Genomic DNA, 24,218 nt, shown 5'->3' with positions numbered 1-24,218 from the left:
AGTTTCAAGTAAACACGCAGTTTGTAGCAATTTAAAGTAAGCAAACAGTCCATAGCAGTGTGAAGTAAGCAATTTGTAGCAGTTTCTGGTCATCAAGCAGTTTGTGGTAATCGAGCAGTTTGAAGTAATCAAACGAATTGTAACAGTTTGTTGAAAGAAGTTTGTATCAGTCAAGCAGTAATCTAGAGGGGGGGGGGGGGGGGGGGAGGGGGGGGAGTAATACGTACACGAAAAACAAAAAATCGATTAAATCATTCCAGCTAGAAATCTCTTGACATATACACTCGCACACACATGTATGCAGGCGTGTACACAAACGATGTATGTGTACGCTGTCATGCACACGTAGCATACACAGATGCTGTATGGACGCACGCGCTTTCGTGACAAACGGATGCGCTCACGCACTCGCACACACACATGTGGGCACGCAAGCAAAAACATGCATACACACAGAGAACGAACGAACGAACGTTCGTTTGAAGTAATCAAGCTAATTGTAACAATTTGTTGTAAGAAGTTTGTTTCAGTCAAGCAGTTTGAAGCAATCTAGGGGGAAAAAAAGTAATACATGGGAAAAAAATCGATTAAACCATCCCTGTTTTAGTAAGTATCCTAAATTATGAGAGAGAGAGAGAGATATTCATATCACAGTGTTTCCTCCTTTCTCAGAAAATACACCCGAAAAGAGGAGAGAATCGTGGGACCATTCCAAGAAAGTGGGCGAAAACTATTTGTCTTGGGCCGAGCAGAACGGGGTAGGTCACTGGATCACTTTATCGTTTCTTGTCTCGTCTGTCCCTATAGTCCGATAACTATCAGCTAATAATTTTGTCATGGGCCGAGCAGAACGGGGTGTGGGTCACTGAATCACTTTCTCGTTTCTTGTCTTGTCTCGTCTCGTCTGTCCCTTTGTCTGACATCTATTTGTCCTGGGCCGAGCAGAACGGGGTGTGGGTCACTAAATCACTTTCTCGTTTCTTGTCTCGTCTCGTCTGTCCCCTAGTCTGACAACTATTTGTCCTGGGCCGAGCAGAATAGGGTGTGGGTCACTAAATCACTTTCTCGTTTCTTGTCTTGTCTTGTCTCGTCTGTCCCTTAGTCTGACAACTATTTGTCCTGGGCCGAGCAGAACAGGGTGTGGGTCACTAAATCACTTTCTCGTTTCTTGTCTTGTCTTGTCTCGTCTCGTCTGTCCCTTAGTCTGACAACTATTAGTCCTGGGCCGAGCAGAACGGGGTGTGGGTCACTAAATCACTTTCTCGTTTCTTGTCTTGTCTCGTCTCGTCTGTCCCTTAGTCTGACAACTATTTGTCCTGGGCCGAGCAGAATAGGGTGTGGGTCACTGAATCACTTTCTCGTTTCTTGTCTTGTCTTGTCTCGTCTGTCCCTTAGTCTCCAATCCTAGGAACAGATGAGCTGGCCACCAGCCCTCTCCATCTCTACCTGCTCCTCATCTCTCTCGGGGCCTGACTATGCTGCTGGTCAGGCATCTGCTTGGTGGATGTGGTGTACCGTATATGAATTTGTCCGAACGCAGTGACGCCTCCTTGAGCTATTGATACTGATACTCCCGGGGCGTCGCTCAGTCTGTCAAGCCTCTCGATCCATTCTGGGATGTTGTCCTCCCCATCTCCTTTAATGCCTACCTCTTCTTCTCCTTCAATCCTCGCTACATGCCTTGCGGGTTTGTCTCGGCAAGCCCTGGTGATCGTGAGACGTGCCATTGCCACCACTTCAGTTTGCGTCTTCTCAGTGGTCTGGGGCACGGTAGCGTAACGTTGGACTTCTGATCCAGCGTTCAAGGGCTCCAGTTTGGGCATACGGGGGGGGGGGGGGGGGGGGGGGGGGGGTTGTGTCCTTGGGTAAGGCACTTTCCTCTGATTTTCTTTTCTCCAGCCATACGTGAATGGGTACCTGACTTCATTTGGGGGGTTAAAATGGTGGAAGGAGAGCCGTTGGGCTGTACCTTCCTATACCCAGCCCTAGACACAGTAAATGTGATAAATTCACTATCCTGATAGCTGTAAAAAGGCTCTGGGATATTTCACCTTTTTTTTTTTTCTTTTTTTTTCTTTCTTTCTTTTTTTTTTTCGTTCCAGTACCGAGGTCAGATTATAAGGGTCATGATAGGATGATTTGAATGGCTTTCGATTTGCATTGACAAGGTTTCACGACATGCATGGATTCGTCTGTCTTCTGTATGGTGTGACATAACTGGGGCTTGTTTTATTAATATCCTGAATTCAGGGACCAGAGTTTCATCAAAGCCGAAAAGTTTGAGGCGATTTTACCATCAGTAAATGTGACTCATTCTCAGTGCTCTTCGACAATATTCTGGGGGTTGTTGAACTTAAATTCTGACACAGAATCAGTCACTTAACCAATGTACAGACTTTTTTTTGCCAGGTCCACAAAACCGTTTGCGATTACCCGTTTATTCGGTCAGTACCAGAGAGCCGCTCTCTGATTTTGCCCCCCAAACAGTGCAAATGTCAACGGTAAACAAGAAACATGGCGGCTTGAGTCGACAAGTGTAACTTCCTGTTTATGATATCGGTCATTTCGCATCGTTTATGAGCGTATCTTGTGATTAGAAAGGTGGATAACATGCTATGTGTCATTTCTTAAATGCCTGCATTTCAAAATGCTAGACAGTTTCCTTTAAAATAGGTCCCATAATGTAGGATTCTTCCCAAAACAAGAAATAAAACAGGAAATAACCCCAAAGGGCATTGTCAGTCTTGAATGAAATGGAGCTCTGCTTATGATTATTATGCAAGCACATTTCTTCTGCATGTAAATGTGAAGTGATGGGTTCATTAACAGACTTGGGGCTTCCTTTTTGTGAGAAGATTCTTGGTTCGATTCTTTGTGCTTCTTACTTGCCTTGTGGAAGCAGGTGGGAGGCACTGAGAACACTTTTATGTTATGCATGCTTGTCTGCAATTTGAGAACAAAAAGGTTACTGCACGTATTTGCTGTTTCACATCAGTTTTGTTTTGCCTCATCTGGATTTCGATAATTAAAATCACAGGAGGCATTTATACTCAAGAAATGAAATCGAGAAATTGGTAAAGGCCAGTTCTTTTTCTTCTTCTGCGTTTGTGGGCTGCAACTGCCACGTTCACTCGTATGCACACGAGTGGGCCTTTGCGTGTATGACCGTTTTTACCCCGCCATGTAGGCAGCCATACTCCGTTTCCGGGGGTGTGCATGCTGGGTATGTTCTTGTTTCCATAACCCACCGAACGCTGACATGGATTACAGGATCTTTAATGTGCGTATTTGATCTTCTGTTTGCATATACACACGAAGGGGGTTCAGGCACTAGCAGGTCTGCACATATGTTGACCTGGGAGATCGTAAAAATCTCCACCCTTTACCCACCAGGCGCCGTCACCGTGATTCGAACCCGGGACCCTCAGATTGACAGTCCAACGCTTTAACCACTCGGCTACTGCGTCCGTCAAAGGCCAGTTCAACCTCATGGTGGGAAAAAAAAAAACTGAAAGAAGCAAAATATATGCGAACACTTCAGATGCATATCTCATTGTCCTTCACCTCACCATCACCTATCCCATAACCCAGTGGAGGGTCGTCGGGGCATCGCAGACGATTTCCAGACCAGTTCTTTCCAAGGTTCCTGTCTCTCGTAGCTCTCAGTAAATCTGGGAAATTCAGGTCTGTCCTTTCTTTGTTGTCATGCCACATTTTCTTTTGCTTACCTCCCTCTTCCTACTGCCTGGAACCATGCCCTACACTAAGGTCTTTTGAGAGCCCGTCCAATCTTTTGACGTGTCCATTCCATTTAAGCTTCCTCCTAATGACAGGTCAATGTGGGGTCCAATGGTTTGGGTGATCTTCTGTCAGACCTCAATGTTTGTGATGTGCTCAATGTTGGAGATGCCAAGTAGCATTTGGAAGCACCTCATTTCCATGTTTAGAATCTTCTTCAGGTAGCAGTTAAGAGTGCACGTTTCACAAGCATAGAGAAACATTGACTGAAGCAGTGGGTGCATAAGTTTCACTTTCGGTCTGAGTGTGATGTTTCTGTCTCTCCAAATGGGCTTCAGTCAAGTAAGCGCTGCTGTAGTTTGTGCTATCTTGTAGATGATTTCTGGTTAGGAGCCTTCACCTGTGACAAACCAGTCACATCAGACGGAATCAAATCTCATTGTACATATAAATATTTGTTCACATGGTCTATTGCAAAAAGGGGGAAATGGGGGCATGCACGGCCAACATAGGGTCAAAGCTGGTTTTTCATGTGTACTTTCTAACAGGTTATATACAAAAAATTATGGTAATGTGGGTTTCTGCATTTTTTTCTTCCCTCTTCAGATACTTAGCATAAGACATCGTGAGTGAATGCAAATTATCTGATTAAATCAAGCTCTGAATCTCTTTATCATTTGCCAGCTAGCTGCAGGCCAAGAATGTATGCATGCATCTTCATGTGCACATGTGTGTGACACTTTCATCAACATATGCATGATTGCACACAATCTTTCATATTATGCATGGCCTGATTTCAGCAAAGTGATGATATCTTTGCAGATCAAAGATGTCAAGTTTGACAGTCCCTCTGGTGAAAGCGAATGGCAAGAGATCATCAAATACACAGAGCGAGTGGGCGGCCAGGTAATTGTCATGGGCAGCCAAGCATTGGGCCCCACCCGAAAGACCTTGACAGGCAGAATTAGTGACTCTGTGCTGAAAAACTCTCCCATTCCAGTTCTGGTCTGCCGAGCCAAGTCTGTTTGACCGGAGAAGAAAACCTGCCTCCGCTTGAACATCAAAGATCTGTTAGTGAAGTCAGTACAAGTGTCAGTAGTATGGTTATGTCACATGTGCCTTGGCTAATGTAATCTCTGCAAGTGGAAAATAAACGACAAAAATACCATCAGTGAGAGGGTTTTTTGTTGTTTTTGGAAAGGACTACAGTGATGGTCATAAAGGTAATTTTTCTTTCCTTTTTTTTTTTCTTCCGTTTTTTTTTTTTTTTTTTTTTTTGAATTAGATGCAGATTCATATTCTTCTGAAAGGAAGTGTTTTAAATTATTCATCTTGGAAACGTTTAACCCCATGACTGTACTGTTGAACCTTTGTGAGATGAGGTGAGAACAGTGTTGCAAGAGTTTGGAAAGTAGTTACCCACTACTTTTTGTGTTTATCAACGGTGTAATTGATTATGCTGAACAAAAGCAATGCAGTCCCAAGAGAGAGAAGCCCAAATACCGAGTGATGACTCAGTGTGACATCCCCACCTGTAAGTCAGTCTCGTATCAGTGACACAACAGCCTTTCAGTGACGAGCATTCTCATCAGCAGCAGTCAAAGGGGTGAATTCAACATGTGGAGTGTTGGCCAAGAGGTAAGAAGTCCGCCAAGGAAGCAAGAGAATCTAAGCGCACTGGTTCAAATCACACAGCCAGTACTTTCTCCCCCTCCACTAGACCTAGAGTGGTGGTCTGGACGCTAGTCATTCAGACGAGACAATAAACTGAAGTCCTGTGTGAAACATGCATTTAGCACACATAAAAAAAACCACGGTAACAAAAGGTTTGTCCCTGGCAAAATTCTGTAGAAAAATCCACTTTGATAGGAAAACAAAATTGCAGGGAGAAAAAACAACCAAAAAAAAAAAGGGTGATGCTCTCAGTGTAGCAACGTGCTCTCCCTGGGGACAGCAGCCCGAATTTCACACAGAGAAATCTGTTGTGACAAAAAGAGAAATACAAATTCAAAATATCAAGGAATGGAAAGCACACCTGTGGAACAGTGCAACACATCTGGACTCTGTACTTCACAAGCTGAGCTTTAACTTAAAACAACAATGAAAGAGAAAGAAATAACAGAGAGAATGAAGCACTCAGCTGCTTTCATAATGTCAGGCTCATTGCCAAGGGCTGTCAGTGAACAGTTAAATGTTACACTGTGTGTGTGTGTTTCTGTGTAAATAAACGAGAGGCAAAGCCTTCAAGGCTCTTATGACTCCAACTGATTTTTCTTTTCAAAGGGAAAAGATAAAACCCTGAAATGCTTTAAAAAAAGAAAAAAGAGATCAATAACAATGTGTTAAGTCCATTACAAAATATATCGATTCAAATCCTATTTTTGCTCACCACTAGATACTGAACAGAACTTGCAAGTTGTATGTTGGAAAGGAAACAATTCCACCTGAACAAGCCCACATCAATTGGCGCTTGCCAACTCCATACATAATACACATCTGAAATAAGAAAACTATGGAATCACATTTTCAACATGTATTTTTTTGCACATATCTTATTTACAGCATGTGTAGTAGTGATGTGGAAGCATCAGAGGTACACAGGTGGAAAAAAAGAAGGTATTTATAATCATTAGACATGAATTAACCACAGGCAGTCACTTACCAGCATACATGCATGCCTTTGCGTGCTCAGACTTTGCAACTATATATACACATTAATTTTTCTTGCTTTCTCTCTCTCTGTGTCTCTCTTACCTTTTTTTTTAAACAGATGCATGCAAGAGCACGTTTTCAACAGCACTGTACATATAACATGGTGAACATACTATTTTAAAGCCATGATAAGGCATGTCAGCAACACTTGGTTGTTACCTTACCACAGAAATTGCATTAGCTATTTATCATCTCTTTTAAGACTTTTCTTTTTTCTCCAACACTGACACCATTTCATTTTCATGCTAAGGTTACTTACTGGGCTTAGTGCCCTGTTGAACAATTCTCCACACAAACATTCTATATATTTGGAATATCTTTCAGTTGTGCAGTGTTAAACCCAGATACGTGACAAAAACGTTATGATTTCAAAAACCTTTTGTTTTCTGCACCTTTATATTTTATATATATACAGACAACAAAAAAGAAAGAACAAGTGTAATGTTCATTGTCGAATCAAATTCTGAAAAATCAAGCATCTGAGGCGTGAGCTCGACAGTCAGTCCTCATAAATTTCTTCACAAATCAAGACAATGATTCTTTTGCCCCCACCCCAACGCCCCAACTTTGCCAGCATTTGACTGCATTTCTAATTTGAAGAAGAATAACCACAAAGTGCAACAAATAAATTTCAAACACTGGCAGGAATGAGAGGTTTTGGCATTTGCCTGCAGTAAGCTTTCAAAGTCAGTGTAACTGATATCCATTATTTTAAAAGAAGAAAAAAACAAAACAAACAAAAAAACAAAAAAAACATCCAAAAGTCTTACAATGGCTGTAACTTAATTCAAACTCATCACACAGCTTCTCATTTTCTACTATCATTCTCATAGTCACTGATAACTGCAGACATTCATTCACCAAATACTGATGCAAACAGGGGGGGAAAGACAACAAAAACTGTAAACAAGTACACATTATACACTTCAGTCCTCTGCAGTATGGTATTTCATTAAAAAAAAATTATCTTAAAATCAATCATTGTTTGTCCTCAAGCACTTTCATGATCAAATCTTTCTGGATTTGTCACCTCGGTCCACAAAGCAGTCTCCTTCATGGCTGATCAATAAAACAAAGCAAAAAAAGAGAAAGAAAATTGCAAAAATAAATGCACCACTACACAACAGATCACAAATGAACACCTGTAACTTGCACATGCTGTTTGTCTCTCCCATTTATGAAATTTTTTTTTCCCCTTAAATATCATCATACCAGTGTCATTGCTGTAATGTATCAGTCATGTTCACAGTCGTCTTCCTCTTTGTTTGTGATGTGTTTTTAACCTGCAAAATCAGGCAGACAAGACATCCTCCAATTTCTTAAGGGTTGGCTTCATGCAAGGGATACTCGTATGTCCATGACCCCACTGAATGCCAACCTGGACAACTCGAAAATTAACGTGCATACAACCTTCTGCACCCACAAACACCAAATCATCTGTATGCACATACAAAGCAGCTTAAGGCACTGACGCATCCACATCAATGATGTTGACCTTTCGTGACTAGAGATACCGCCGCTCTTAGCCCATCACCACAGCTTCTGGGATTCAAATTCACAAAACAGGGAGTCCAACATAGATATCGCACCCATTGCTCACAGTTCATCCCTGGACTTAGCAATGGGCTAGCAACCTGATCAACTGATGGCAGGAAATTACCCATTGTTTTGCTGATCCAGTTCTGATCCCAGCTGATCGTCGGTCGTCACTTCAGCATCCACACGACATACACCGTCTTTCAGTTCTGGAATTCTGGTTTTCCACAAGACCAAGCACCCCTGTCAGTTTATGTGCAGCAGCAGCAGCAGCAACGGATTCCAGGATTCTGCAGGTTCAGTAAACACCCCTCATGGCATTAGATCATCAAAGCTCAGACAATCAGCTGCTGTGGCAAAGCGGTTAGTGTCATGGTTACCCACTGGGAGGATGCAGGTGAAATCCCCATCGTAGGTTGGGGGTGGGAGGGGAGTGGGGGAGAGGGGGGAGGTTTGGCCATGGCCTGCTCCTACCCACAGAAAAGAGTGCCATGGGCTCAATTGTGAAGACTGGGACCACACGGTTGAGGGCCATCCACTTCACAGAGAGTCTTTGGGAGTGGTGCTCAAATTTCCAGACCAGCACTGCAGGGAAATGTGTACAGCCTTGTCAACAGGTCCCAAACTTAAACGGAACCATACAGCAGCATCTGCCCAACCTCCATCATAATCAAAACTTAGAAAACAGAATGTCCCAAATTCAGAGGGACCAAGAAAAGGACAAAAAGAAAATTCAGACCTGCCAAACCATGCAATGTTCAAACAGCCTGTGGTCTGTCCATCTATATTACATCTATATTATGGAATCCTGACAAGCCACAGACCATCACAGAACAGGTTGTCTACCTCATCTTGGAGGCACCAACTTTAACACAGGCAGAGAACACAACCCTGGCTCACGCTGCACTTCCATGGAAACACCACAACATGTAGGTTTCTTTCTAGGGGAAAAAAACTGGCACTAGTTTGTCTGGCAGCATCACAAATAACAAATCTATTTGAAAAAACAAAAACAACAAAACAAAACAAAAAAGAAAGATTTTTTTTTTCAAGATGTTCATATATGCCACAAGAACCAAAGCTCTTTCTGTATCTTTCTTTCTTGATGAAACCTTTTAAAAGAAAACATTAACGAAACAACCACAGTGAGAAAAAATGCTGAGACAAGCATTTCAAAGGCTGCACAACATGTGACACGAATTTTCAGTAGTGTTGCACGAAACCAAAATCTCTGGCTGTATACTGTCTGTTTTCTCACAGAAGAAAAAAAAACACAACACAAAAGTCACGTCCCGATGAGAACTGGCTGAAAACAACGCAATAATCCTGCACAATTTTGTTTTTTTTTTTGTTTATGTTCAGAATTTCAGTCATCAGCAGCTGTTTCCAAGACGGCACCACTGAAGGCCTGGTCCCAGTAATGGCCGACGCCCAGTTTGTTGAACTGCTCGTGGGCAAAGCTGACAGTGGGGCAGGTCTTGAACTTCATTTCAGAGAACGTTCTGGACTTGACCACACCCTGCACACACACACACACACACACGCACACACATCAAGACACGTGTGTCACATCAATGCTCTTGTGTTTCATGGAAAGCAGAAAGGAAGTTATGTTTAACCCATTCAACTCTGAGGAGTCGACAGCCTCAACAGGTTCCCCTGCCTTACTGATGCAGAAAAAGAAGAAAATATACTAAAATGGACCATCCCCCCCCCCCCCCCCACCCCCCCTCCAAATTGATATGTGAGGACACAGCTGGAAATACTGTAGAAGTTAGTTCCCTTTGCTTGCGAATTATACATACTCAGAAACATGCAGGCCATTTCTGATGAAATGAATTTTGACACCAGGGCAGTGCTCAGGCACATGGCTGAATGAGTTAATGTCACATCATGCATACGGGTGATTTGTAGGCAGCTAGTTTAAGTATCAGTTTGAATGTTATCATTGAAAATAATCAAATAAAACATGGTGGGAGAGGAGGGAGGGGTAGTATAGTAAACATGTTTACATCTGATTGTTATTTAAAAAAATAGATGGGACTAGGAGAGCAGGGGTGGGGGGGATTTGTGTTTTGAGCTGGAAGAAACCGCGTATCAAGATGAAAGATGGAATGAAAGAGAAATATTCTAAATGGTATAACAATCAAATATATATATATAAATATATGTAATGGGACTTCACAAAAGGATAGTTGTTGATTAAAAAAAACAACAACAAAAAAACAACCACCCACCAATGTTCCCAATGACTATAAGTGTTGATAACATGCTTTCACATAAATAAGGCATTGTTGTTCCATTCCTCCTAATCCTTTCCACAACAAACACAAAGCTTCAAAACCATCCACACTCACACATGCCTCTCACATGCTCATGACACGTAACCACACACAACCCTATCTACACACACCACCCAATGATTTGAACAGGTCTGCACACATATGTGCAAGCACGCACACACATGCTCACACACATACAAACATCTTTGTAGTCATGTCAAAAATAACCGACAAAAACAGACATAATTGTCTTTTTTTTTTATAACTCACCTCCCAGACCAAAACACATCTGTTTGATTTTTCTGTCTCCTCTTCTTCATCACTATCATCTGCACAGAAAAGAGACAGGGAACATTAAAGTTGTCATGTTAGATTTTTATTTTATTTTAGATTTAATGAAAAACTTCTACAGCAGTAATACTATTAGTATGTGATTCAATATACACCTACAGAAATTGGTTCAGAGTGTAAGCATGCACAAAAGTGGAAATGTGTGCGTGCGTGCGAGCGTGCGTGTGTGAAAATTAGAGTGTGAAACTCATCAAAACTGTCCCCTTTGTTTCATGTCGGATATGTCAAGCCACTTCTATTTCAAGTCATTCAAAAGATATCAACCTGCATTCATACAGCCACATCTAAGCCCTTCTCGTTTTTCTTGTTTGTTTTTTGGACTGAAGTTACCAGAAAGCTGAAGACCACTGATTTATGTGAAAACAAAAAGTGTGAGGAGAGTTGCTAATGTTATTTTCCATTACAAGTCATTCTAAAAATATTAACCTGCATTCAAACGGCTACATCTAAGCCCTTCTTGTTTTTCTAATTTGTTTTTTTCTTTTTTTTTCTTTTTGGATTAAGTATATCTGAAAGCTGAAAGCTGAAGACCACTGATTTATGTGAAAATAAATACTCTGAGTAGTGCTGCTGTTGTTATGTACTGTATGATTGCTTCCCCCCATCATATAGGAAAACAAATAAAACTGCATGCAGGAAAAAATACAAAAAAATGGGTGGTGCTGTAGTGTAGTAACACGCTCTCCCTGGGGACAGCAGCCTGAATTTCACACAGAGAAATCTGTTGTAATAAAAAGAAATACAAATACAAACATATGCTTTCCCAATGAGTATGTCAAATCAAGGGTGGTAACTCCATGTCAGCAGCAGCAGACAACAGCCTCTGACCCACAAACTCTCTTTTGAGCAGAGTTCATTGTCTGAAGAGTCTCCGCTCCTTTGATATTTTTCTTCTTCGTCTTCTGATTTTTTTCTCTTCTTCTTCAGATTTCAAGACCCTGGGAAATTTTCTACTGGCTAATTCCACGTAAATCACAAAATCAGTTTTGAATTTACCAACCTGGGAATATATTGTCCTTTAGATTTCCGTAACTCTCACTCACAACCCCCCCACCCACCCCCCCAAAAAAAAAACAACCAAAAAACAAATGGGAACCCTTCACACTGCACAATGGCCCTGACACGCCAACTCACCCTCATCCTTGGCGTGCTTCTTCCCCTCGCTCCACTTGATCCTGTGCAGCATCAGTCGCTTGAACTTGCGCTGCTGCTTGGGCCCTGACAACACCAACCACCACACGGCATGATCATCTTAACATGGCTCAGCACTGCCGTGACACCAAGCAGCATCAACATATAGTACATCATCACAACAGCTGTGGCTTCACCTGTCTGACGCAGCGTGGCACCAACCAACAAACAGCAGTCACGGTTTGACCCTTTGAGCATGCAGCACGGCGACACACTTGCAATACTGAAATGTGCTATTTACAACAATGCTTGTTTATTAATGTTAATGCTAATTAACACAAAACAGCCCCGAAAAGGGAGTATGGCTGCCTACATGGCGGGGTAAAGATGGTCATGCACGTAAAAGCCCACTCGTGTACACATATGCGAGTGAACGCGGGAGTTGCAGCCCACAAACGAAGAAGAAGAAGAAGAAGAAGACAAAATGTGACAATATGATCTTATTACATGGGACTCACTCTGTACCAAGACAGAAGTTTGCCACAGGTCATCACCATAAAAAACATCATCTGTCATACTATGGTAATCCTTCACCTTGACCACAGCACCATAAAAAACATCATCTGTCATACTATGGTAATCCTTCACCTTGACCACAGCACCATAAAAAACATCATCTGTCATACTATGGTAATCCTTCACCTTGACCACATCACCATAAAAAACATCATCTGTCATACTATCGTAATCCTTCACCTTGACCGCATCACCATAAAAAACATCATCTGTTATACTATCGTAATCCTTCACCTTGACCACATCACCATAAAAAACATCATCTGTCATACTATCGTAATCCTTCACCTTGACCACATCACCATAAAAAACATCATCTGTCATACTATCGTAATCCTTCACCTTGACCACAGCACCCTTTGTTTACCGCTGACACATCATCAACATCGCCACATCGTCCAGTAACACTGCCACATCATCCTTTACCATTACCACATCACCCATTAACACAACAAAACCATCCATATATGATGCCACATCATATTTTACCATTTCATGTGTGTAACTCTTTCTCACGATTTGGCTGATTTTGTGTATATCTTTCATTTATATCATTTTAAAATCTCTTTCTGTACTTTGCTCATTTCAGTGTCTCGTTGTAAAGTGCTTTTGAGCTTTCTGGTTGTTTGGGGAAAGTGCAATATGAATAAAATCTATCATTATTGTCATCATCATATCGTTATCAATATGATGATTATTATCATTATCATAATCTTTTACCATCGACACCTCACATTTCAACATCGCCATACCATCCATTAACAGTGCCTCACCATCCTGTTTACCATTACCCCGTGGTCACACTCACAGATCACATTGTATCCTCCACAATATCAACACTGTGACGGCACTACTACCGTAAAGTTCGGTCTATTGAGCTCACTGGTATATAAGCCGCACCCACTAAATTTTGGAAAAAATTGAACTTTATACATACATAAGCCGCACTGGCTTATAAGCCGCACTTATTTCCGGTACCAGAACACATACTGATACTGCAGAAAAGCTGTGAATACTGTAGGTTATGAAATAAACACAAGCGGGAACAACACAAAGAAAAGCAAGCGAAAATACTGCTAGTGCCACAAAAAAAATAAAATAAATAAACACAATGAAAATAAGATCCATAATTTAGGGATAGTCACATTTATTCAACGTCATCCTGCTCACTGAATCCAGGGTGTACGCTTGAGCAGAGTAGAACTGAATAATGATCTGAAGGCTTTAATGTGTGCGGATTTGATTTATAAAATGTGAACAGTTAGCACACTATCCTGAAGCTCGATCGAAATTCATGGACAGAAATCATGATTTTGGTGAGTTGAAGGGCAGTTAAGAATAGATGAGAACGTGACACTCCTGGGATCGTTAAAATCCTTTAATAAGCCGCATCACTGTATAAGCCGCAGAGGTTGAAGCTGGAGTAAAAAGTCGCGGCTTATAGACCGAACTTTACGGTAATTCAAAGCTGTGGGGCATGTGAGACCAGGGAGTTCGGACCTACCTCCTTCCACGACCACCACATTGCAGTCCTTGTACAGCACCACAAAGCCCGTCATGAACAGCTGCTTGGAGTTGGTCTCCAACTTGAACTTGTGAGCAGGGTTACTCAGGTCACGCACTCTGCACAAGACACAAACATAAAGGTCACGCACTCGGCACAACACACACAAACATAAAGGTCACGCACTCTGCACAACACACACAAACATAAAGGTCACGCACTCTGCACAACACACACAAACATAAAGGTCACGCACTCTGCACAACACACACACACACACATAAAGGCTGATAGGTTTGTTGGTGTTGTTGTTTTTTCTTTTCCCCTTCACTTTTAATTTCCAGCAGATGTAATATCACTGCAGCAGAAGACCAATGGGAGGAGTTTGTATTATACTCCATGTTTGGTGATACATATACTTACCATGTCAAACTGATGCAAACTAGGCCTATCGGTTTGCTCTGCTTGGCCAAATTTCGCGCGGCTAACAGTGAAAAGACGCCCCGTCTTGCCCGGTCCGCTCTTAGCCAATCAAACGCCTCTAAAAGCTATAAGTGCTGAATCATTCCTTTGGCCAAGGCTGCATGCGGCTTGTCTGTATATTATTCTTACATTCTGTGTACTCGTTTCGACTCGGCCCCCTCAATTTGTTCGTTTTTCTCTACCTCTAAGTCGATCCTGTCTTCCCTTTGTTGGGGATCGGATTTTCACTGGGTGCCTGCGCGTGGGTACTATGCCTCGTATGCCATCCTACGAAGGCAGGGATCATGAGGCTGGGATTTTTCCCTTAATTTTAATTTCCAGATGTAATATCACCACAGCAGAAGACATGTATTTTTTCATTAACTTTCAATTTCCAGTGGATGTAGTATGACCGCAGTGGAAGACCAATATTTTTTCCCCTTACTTTTATTTTCCAGTAGTTGTAATATCACCACAGTGAAAGACCAATATTTTTTCCCTTAATTTTTATTTTCCAGTTGATGTAATATCACCACAGCGGAAGAACAATATATTTTTTCCTTAACTTTCAATTTCCAGCAGATGTATCACCGCAGTGGAAGGCAATGCTTTTTCCCTTAAACTTTTAATTTCCAGCAGATGAAATATCACCGCAGCGGAAGGCAATGCTTTTTTCCCTTAAACTTTTAATTTCTGGCTGATGGAATATCACCACAGCGGAAGGCAATACTTTTTTTCCTTTAACTTTAAATTTCCGGCAGATGTAATATCACCGCAGTAGAAGACCAATATTTTTTTCCCCTTAACTTTTCATTTCCAGTTGATTTAAATTGTAATATGACCACAGCTGAAGACCACCCTGACGTTTGATCTCCCTACAACACCTTTCCAGTTGAAGCGGTTGGATAAAGTAAATCAAATATTATACATAAGTAATATTAGTGTGACACAAAAAAAATAACCACTTAGCACTACTGATTTTTTTTTTTCTCTCTTTCCTTTTTTTTTAGGGAGGGAGCGGGGGAAGGTGGAGTCAGGGGGGACTTTAACTTTAAATTTGGCAGGGTCCTCACACATGTGAGCAAACAAAATTCCATACTTTTTCCTAACAACACTGAAATTTTTCCCCCCAAGCATACACAAAGCCAACCTGAATCCAACAGTCACTTGCTATGCTGCTGACAAAGAGAGACTGGCGGGCATCCAGGGTGCTGATGTTCAATATCCTTTTTTTTCCTGTTCAAATTTTCATCACTTTTTTGTTGTTGTTTGTTTTTCTTCTTTTTGTTTTCAATACATTAACTTCTTTGCTGAATGGTACTGGTCGTGAAATATAAAAATATGAAACATAAAAATTCCATGACTTTTCCAGACCCTGATAGGCAAGACATAAATATTTCCAAGACTTTTCCAGCTCTGGAAAGGGTTCTCTGATTTTTCCCACTTTTTCTTTTTTCTCTCTTTTTTTTGACAGCCAGGACTCTGCATGAACCCTGGTTTGGAACGGGGTAGTTGTAAATAAAATCAAGTCAGGTAAGCTGGTTCTGATGATTCTGATAACAGGGCTCTTTTTTGTGAGGCTGAGTTAGCTAATGTGATAGCGATTGCTACTGGGTAATCAGAAAAGCTTCTTTTTTTTTTAATCATAAACTGATTCAGACACTGAAACCAGTCTTCAACTCACCCCAGAGTCAGATCAACAGCCCAAATGAATAAATGTTCAACAGTAGCACACACAGAAGTGCTGTTTTTATAAAAGTATTTTGTGAATGGCTAGCCCTGCTTTTGACACAATTATCCTCCGACTGAAAGGCTTTTTCCATGAGGGACTGCAACAATCATACCATTAGGCAAATATAAAGCCTTTAGTTGTCAGATATAGCCTTGCCAAGACTGAAACATAATACTTTTCTTATACAACCAATGTGTAACTTGGGTCCAGCCTACTGAGAATGATACATGCACGACCATAACTTCACGCATGCATGCACACAAACACACACACACACATGCCCATACCAACCAGGTCACCCACTCTCACAAACCCAGAACGGATAACGTACCTGTACACAGACACATTGACTCCAAGAGATGTGTCTTCCTTGATCTTTCGGATCTTCTTATCCCGACGCTGTTCTGTTGTCAACTTGCGAGCTGCATTCGCCTCCTCGTGGGCTCTGCGCACACAACATAACATGTCACTCTTTGAATTCACACATTTCATCACCTTAATCATAATAATGATAATGTACATAAAACAGCACCCTTTCTCTATAGTCTGTGTGTGTGTGTGTGTGTGTGTGTGTGTGTGTGTGTGTGTGTGTATGTGTGTGTGTGTGTGTGTGTGTGTGTGTGTGTGTGTGTTTGTGTGTATGTGTGTGTGTGTGTGTGTGTGTGTGTGTGTGTGTGTGTGTGTGTGTGTGTGTGTGTATGTGTGTGTGTACATAAAACAGCACCCTTTCTCTATAGTCTGTGTGTGTGTGTGTGTGTGTGTGTGTGTGTGTGTGTGTGTGTGTGTGTACATAAAACAGCACCCTTTCTCTATAGTCTGTGTGTGTATGTGTGTGTGTGTGTGTGTGTGTGTGTGTGTGTGTGTGTGTGTGTGTGTGTACATAAAACAGCACCCTTTCTCTATAGTCTGTGTGTGTATGTGTGTGTGTGTGTGTGTGTGTGTGTGTGTGTGTATGTGTGTGTACATAAAACAGCACCCTTTCTCTATAGTCTGTGTGTGTATGTGTGTGTGTGTGTGTGTGTGTGTGTGTGTGTATGTGTGTGTGTACATAAAACAGCACCCTTTCTCTATAGTCTGTGTGTGTATGTGTGTGTGTGTGTGTGTGTGTGTGTGAGTTAACTCACTCCGGATGAATAGTTCTCTCCCTTGCTTTTCCCTACAGAGGACACATTTGTTAGGTTTAGGAAAAAAAAATCACAAAAAATACAAAACATAAAGCAACTGAATGAAACTCACTGTACTTGACCCACTGACCCCTCTCCTCATGTCATGTGAACGCCCATCCCCCTCCCTCTTCACTGCTCTCAGAAGATGAGTCACTATCAATAACTTCTTGCAGGTAGCTTTCTTCACTGCAGATACTTTATTCATCGTCTTCATTATCCTCATCCACGTCGAAACCTTTAGTTTGAAGCATTTCAATCACTTCAGCAGCGGTAAAAGCCGCTGTCGTGATCTAGTTTGCTCAAAAAATTTCCACTTGTATCGCCTCAACGCCATTTTCAATACACATGCAGATTATCTTGTCGTGTGGGGTCCTGAACTCGCTGGCTTGCTGTGGAGTGTGTTGTTACGGAATCTCATGAAGAAACTTTCCATTCGACCCTTGACATGTTCGCAATGCATGGTGTAGCTGCGATTGTCATGCTACCCCATGAGCAAAACATGGAAAACTTTAATTGTTGAAACCACTATAGTGTTCCGTTGTCAACAGTGAGTTAAACACTTTCCTAACCCCATGACTGCTGTTGACTGAGTGCTTGCTCCAAACAGGACCTCGCTTTAACGTCTCATCTCAACGATTAGTGTCCAGACCACCTCTCAAGGTCTGGTGCAGGGGGAGAAAATTCTGGCAAGTGTGGGATTCCATCCCATACTCCCAGATTCTCTCCCTTCCTAGGCTGATACGCTTTCACCAGGCCACTACTCTACACATGTACTAAACAGCCTTTGCTCTCAGTGCGTTGTGAGACTTCTTCTTCCATCACATTTAGAAAGAAAATTGTTTCACTCCAGTACCAGTACATTCCAAACATCTACCAGGAAATATCAGGGGCAAGTCTTGGTAGTTTTATTTATGTTTTTTTCTGTGATTCACATTGCCATTGCTTTGTTTGTTAGCTGTAATTCCAAAGATGAAATTGAACCTGGTAACTTGCAATGATCCTTCTCAATGCAATAAACTAGTGCAAAAGAAAACAAAAAAAAACCAAAAAAAAACCCAAACTTTGCTCTCTGGCTTCCTAAGTGGACACATCACCACTGGGTCACCACTCCACATGCACACATTAAACAGCCTTTGCTCTCTCTCTCTCTATCTCCGTGTCTCTGTCTCTCACCTCTGCCGTTTGGCCATCTGGGCGCGGACGTGAGCTTCCACCTTGGTGGGATCCTGTACGGCCTCTGTGCCCAGCACTCGCATCAGGTTGGCCATCCGCACTGTACACACACAATAATAATAATCACAAAAACAGTAACACATAACACTTATATGGTGAGAACCCCAATACAAATGCTGCTCAAAGCTCTTAGCATGATCCAGTTAAAAGTAAACATGACATAGAAACATCATAAAATGCTCTCTGTCAACAAAATCATCCAGCGCGCTCACACATACAAATCAGTACTCAGTATAAAAATATGTCCATGCATCCACATTCAAAGCCTGACATATAGACAGACACACTGACTGCTAAGCATTGTATCCTCATTGACCTGTTCTCAATGTTTTATACATAATCATGTTATTCTTATCTTTCTGATCTCTCTCAATCCCTCTCTCTCTCTCTCTCACACACACAGACACACACAACACTCTCACATATATATATACACAAACATGCATAACACAACACACACACATACATACATACACATTCACACAAACACACATACATACATACACATTCACACACACACATAACACAACACACACACAAACACACACAAAAAAATCCCTCTCTCACACACAAACACGCACACACACATACACACACACACAACACTCACTCACACATGCATAACACAACACACATACATACACACTCACACACATAACACAACACACACACAAACACACACAAAAAAATCCCTCTCTCACACACAAACACGCACACACACATACACACAACACTCTCACACAAACATGCATAACACAACACACATACATACACACTCACACACATAACACAACACACACACAAACACACACACACATACACAAAAAAAGACAATCCCTCTCTCTCACACACACACACGCACACACACACACAACACTCTCACACACACATGCATAACACAACACACACACAAATACACAAACACAAAAAAACAGCAACAACAACGACTGCTGTATCAATGGATACACACGCATAACACAACACACACACAAATACACACACACAAAATCAACAACAAAAACTGCTTATCAATGGATTCTTTCTCCCTGCAGCCATACCTTTAGGTTCTGGTTGCGGGGCCAGCCCTAGACGAATCTTCTCCTGCAGCTCCTTCTCTGCCTCCTGCCGGCTCTGGCGGCGAAGCTTTTTGCGCTCTTTCTTTGTCAGGTACACAGGTATGCTGATGCTCTGGGTCTGGTCAGCTGCAGGAATAGAAAGATAAAAAATTTCTTTTTTAATGCAATGCCTTTTATGTTCAGTGTAGGCTTCTCCTGTGAGTCTATCAGTGTGTAGATGTGTGTGTGTGTGTGTGTGTGTGTGTGTGTGTGTGTATGTATGTATAATTATGTCTGTATGTCTGTGTGTGTATGTGTATGCACACCTCTACATTCATGAGTACAAACATGTGTGCACTGGTGCATGTATGTGTGTTTGAAATATGTTGTCATGTGGAAACAGACATCTCTAGACAAAACAAAAAAAACCCAAAGAAAACAAATCACCATATCCTAAAATGGATTCACACACACACACACAAAGGATGGGGCCAATAAGGAGAATGAGGGGAAAGTGGGTGGGGGAGGGGGGGGTGCGGGGGGAGAGGAATGGCTGGGAATGTGGGGTAAAAAAAATGGAAGGGTGAGATATAAAGTAAAAAGCATTAAAAAAAAAAAAAAAAAAAAGAAAAAAAAAAAAGAAGTACCATCCACAGACAAGCTGAATCAGAACCCTTTCTGAACCCACCAAGTTCCTTCTCCTTCTCAACCTCCTCCCCACACACCCCTCCCACCCCTCTTTCAACAGACAAAATGGACTCACCCGGAGGTTTGAGCTGAATGGGATGCTCCACCAACTGTGTGATGCCTTCCAGGAGACTGCGGTCCACCACCTCCCCAACGGCATCGTACCTGGTAACCACGGAGACCAACACACGGAATAAAATGATAGATAACATTCTCTGGATAGCAAAACTAAGTCTAATATGGCTCAACAAAATATCAATAAACCGTTTGACCTCTGAAAGTAAAAATAAAAAATAAAAAAACACACCAAAAACTTGGGTGAAACTGAATAAAGTGACTGTACATTCTAAGGGCAGTGAGTGTGATTCCACAAACATGGCAACAAAATACTTTCTTATATAAAATATGGCTTTTTTTTCTCTCTCTCTCTCTCTCACTCTGCTTCTTCTTTTTTCAGGTCTGTGGAGGACGACAATTTTTGCCAATTATTTTTGTCTTTCGTTTTACCCTTGAGTGCTAGGTTCTATTTCTTTTCAATATCTTCACATTTAGCAACAATCACTACGGTTCAACACACACAGAACTTCTTTTTTTGTTTTTTGTAGTACACCAATGAACATCCAACAAATCATCAAATCAATGTAATACAAGGGACATTTTCTGTGACAAGAAATAAACAACAAACAAACAAAAAATGGTGAGCTTGTTCCACCAAGTAAAATATAAGCATGGGCATGATCTTAGCCTACTCATTTTCCAAATACTGACAAATGTGCTGGTTGTTCTTTAGTCCCATTTTATTTCTGTCCACCTAACTCACACATGCAAGCACGCACACACACAAAGCAACCCTTATATTTCAAAGATCACTTTCAAAGACAGTAACACAACAAGGCAGCATAAAAACTTAGAAAGACAATAACAAGCTTAGCTTCAGGAGGGGATATATAATCTTGAGAGAAAATGAGCACAACTGACTGACAACTTATAAATAAATTTGTACCAATGGTTGTAAAAGGGAGAAAAAAAAACCCATCACTTACGTGTCTTTATTCAGAATGAATGTGTCCCACCATTCCATGTCTGGTACTTCTCCCTCACGCTGTTCAAACATTAAAAAATAAAATTTAACATGTATTCTAAAAAATTTTAAAATGAATACAAATATAAAAAAAAATGCTTTGAAAAATTATTGCCTAAAGCCTGCACTCTCATGACTGATTTAAATGGTGCATAACATTCTTTTTTCTTTTTCTTTTTTAAAGTAAGTACACATTTGTACAAAATACATCCTTACGTACATACATACATTCATGAATATTTAGATAAAAACTGATCTGCTACTACAAAGTCAAATTAGCAGTGAATGTAAAGGAACCCACCAGATATTAATGAAAAGGCAGCTCACCAGTGCAATTAAAACTATCATTTGTGCATGGCTGTCTTAAAACAAAAAACCTGAACTAAACCAAAAAATGGAATAAATGAGACAGAGCAGTAACTAAAATTCATAAAAACTCATGAAAAAAAAATCATAATGAGCACTGATATATGACCACTTATATGCACAACAAGAAAAAAACAATACAGCAGTACAGACAGCTCTTGCAACGAACAACAGTTTCATAATAATATAAAATTAAAAAAACCATACCCCCCTCCCCTTCAACGTTTAACTTTTTGTTTAAACAAAATACCTTTCATGTTTAAAAGGAACCTGTCTTAATGTGTTTTTTCTTTCAAGTGCATTCACTATTTGCTGCTTATCAGGGTGAAAAAATCTAGAATGATAAGAATGCTTGATCTGTTTAACAGTAACTTTAATTTAAAAAAAAAAAATGACATCATGATTTGGTCAAGCTAATTCCAAGTCACTGTTCCTTAGTTTGCCACCACCACCACCACCATCATCATTATCCAACTCTCCATTCCAAACAGAGTTTCCACACCAAATAAAATCATTTTACTTTTTTTTTTTCCGGACCTGACTGAAGATGTATACCAAACACAAAGCCAAACTGAACAAAAACACCAACAAAAAACCACATCTGAAAAACCACTAACAAAACATAACAAGTGGATATCCTGGTATCACTCTTCAATATTCACCCCTTTTTTTGTTGTTGTTGTTGTTTCTTTTCAGTGTTTTCCAGCCCTGGAAAATAGTTCTCTCATTTCTTCCAAGACTTTTTTCCCCCCCAAAACTTCCATGACTGTATGAATCCTGACCCCTGCCCCCCATTCACTGAACCTCCTCCTATCCCCACCCTGCCCCCCATCCCTCCAATCCTAAAATCCTTACACCCCCCCTCACTCCCCCTTAGTCTCTCAGCATGGTGGTAGACTCACGTCTCCCCCCCCTCCCCCTCCCCCCTGCCATCCTGACACCCCCCTCGCTCCCCTTTAGCCTCTCAGTGTCGTAGTGGACTCACAATGTCTTCCCATCTCCCCCTGCCATCCTGACACCCCCCTCGCTCCCCTTTGGCCTCTCAGTGTCGTAGTGGACTCACAATGTCTTCCCATCTCCCCCTGCCATCCTGACACCCCCCTCGCTCCCCTTTAGCCTCTCAGTGTCGTAGTGGACTCACAATGTCTTCCCATCTCCCCCTGCCATCCTGACACCCCCCTCACTCCCCTTTAGCCTCTCAGTGTCGTAGTGGACTCACAATGTCTTCCCATCTCCCCCTGCCATCCTGACACACCCCTCACTCCCCCTTAGCACTTCAGCGTAGTGGTGGACTCACAATGTCTTTCTTGGGAAGGATGGTGGCCAGCTTGGCAGCCGAGGCGATGCCTGTTCGTTTGGCCGTCTGGGCGATCTCCATCTGCAGCCGCTCCAGCTGAGCCTGAAACACCATAAATCATGACGCTTACATCAACTGACATCACGATAACAGACTGCAACACCATAAATCATGACGCTTACATCAACTGACATCACGATAACAGACTGCAACACCATAAATCATGACGCTTACATCAACTGACATCAAAATAACAGATTGCAACACCATAAATCATGACACACACATCAACTGACATCAACATAACAGATTGCAACACCATAAATCATGACACTTACATCAACTGACATCACGATAATAGACTGCAACACCACAAATCAGGACACTTACATCAACTGACATCACGATAATAGACTGCAACACCATAAATCACCACACTTACATCAACTGACATCACGATAATAGACTGCAACACCATAAATCACCACACTTACATCAACTGACATCACGATAACAGACTGCAACACCATAAATTACGACACGTATGTCAAATGACATGACCACAAACTAACAGCCTGCAACACCACAAATCACCACACTTACATCAACTGACATGACAGTAACAGACTGCAACACCAAAAATCACCACGCTTACATCAGCTGACATGACAATAACAGACTGCAACACCACAAATCACCACACTTACATCAACTGACATGACAGTAACAGACTGCAACACCAAAAATCACCACGCTTACATCAGCTGACATGACAATAACAGACTGCAACACCACAATCACCACACTTACATCAACTGACATGACAGTAACAGACTGCAACACCAAAAATCACCACGCTTACATCAGCTGACATGACAATAACAGACTGCAACACCACAATCACCACACTTACATCAACTGACATGACCGCAAACATAACAGACTGCAACACCACAATCACCACACTTACATCAACTGACATGACCACAAACATAACAGACTGCAACTCCACGCATCACAGTTTCAGTTTCACTTTCTCAAGGAGGCGTCACTGCGTTCGGACAAATCCATACACGCTACACCACATCTGTTGAGCAGATGCCTGACCAGCAGCATAACCCAACGCGCTTAGTCAGGCCTTGAGTGCATGCTTACATATTTGTGTACCTATGAAAGTGGATTTCATTTTACGTAATTTCGCCAGAGGACAACACTCTCGTTGCCATGGGTTCTTTTTCAGTGCGCCAAGTGCGTGCTGCACACGGGACCTCGGTTTATCGTCTCATCCGAAAGAACTAGACGCTCAGTT

At 41.6% G+C, this 24,218-nt stretch overlaps 2 protein-coding genes across 5 annotated transcripts in view; one reads left to right on the top strand and one right to left on the bottom strand.

Annotated features, from left to right (window-relative positions):
* Positions 1-4,979, top strand: part of LOC143285048 (uncharacterized) — an 8,726-nt gene extending 3,747 nt beyond the window's left edge. Inside the window, exons 4-5 of the mRNA XM_076592237.1 lie at positions 673-758; positions 4,561-4,979. Of these exons, the coding sequence (XP_076448352.1) occupies positions 673-758; positions 4,561-4,767 (293 nt within the window). The 3' untranslated portion in view covers positions 4,768-4,979. The remainder of the gene's footprint in view (positions 1-672; positions 759-4,560) is intronic.
* A 1,277-nt stretch (positions 4,980-6,256) lies between these two features.
* Positions 6,257-24,218, bottom strand: part of LOC143284550 (U4/U6 small nuclear ribonucleoprotein Prp3-like) — a 30,961-nt gene continuing 12,999 nt past the window's right edge. For all 4 annotated transcript variants that reach the window (XM_076591320.1, XM_076591318.1, XM_076591321.1 and 1 more), the window contains exons 11-20: positions 22,910-23,011; positions 21,209-21,267; positions 20,242-20,330; positions 19,482-19,625; positions 18,364-18,463; positions 16,356-16,469; positions 13,831-13,949; positions 11,754-11,837; positions 10,539-10,597; positions 6,257-9,505 (exon numbers count right to left, since the gene is read on the bottom strand). In XM_076591320.1, the coding sequence (XP_076447435.1) occupies positions 9,353-9,505; positions 10,539-10,597; positions 11,754-11,837; positions 13,831-13,949; positions 16,356-16,469; positions 18,364-18,463; positions 19,482-19,625; positions 20,242-20,330; positions 21,209-21,267; positions 22,910-23,011 (1,023 nt within the window). In that variant the 3' untranslated portion in view covers positions 6,257-9,352. The remainder of the gene's footprint in view (positions 9,506-10,538; positions 10,598-11,753; positions 11,838-13,830; positions 13,950-16,355; positions 16,470-18,363; positions 18,464-19,481; positions 19,626-20,241; positions 20,331-21,208; positions 21,268-22,909; positions 23,012-24,218) is intronic.

This window comes from Babylonia areolata, chromosome 8 (assembly GCF_041734735.1).
Source record: "Babylonia areolata isolate BAREFJ2019XMU chromosome 8, ASM4173473v1, whole genome shotgun sequence".
Classification (NCBI taxonomy): domain Eukaryota; kingdom Metazoa; phylum Mollusca; class Gastropoda; order Neogastropoda; family Buccinidae; genus Babylonia; species Babylonia areolata.
This window is presented reverse-complemented; position numbering and strand designations above follow the sequence as displayed.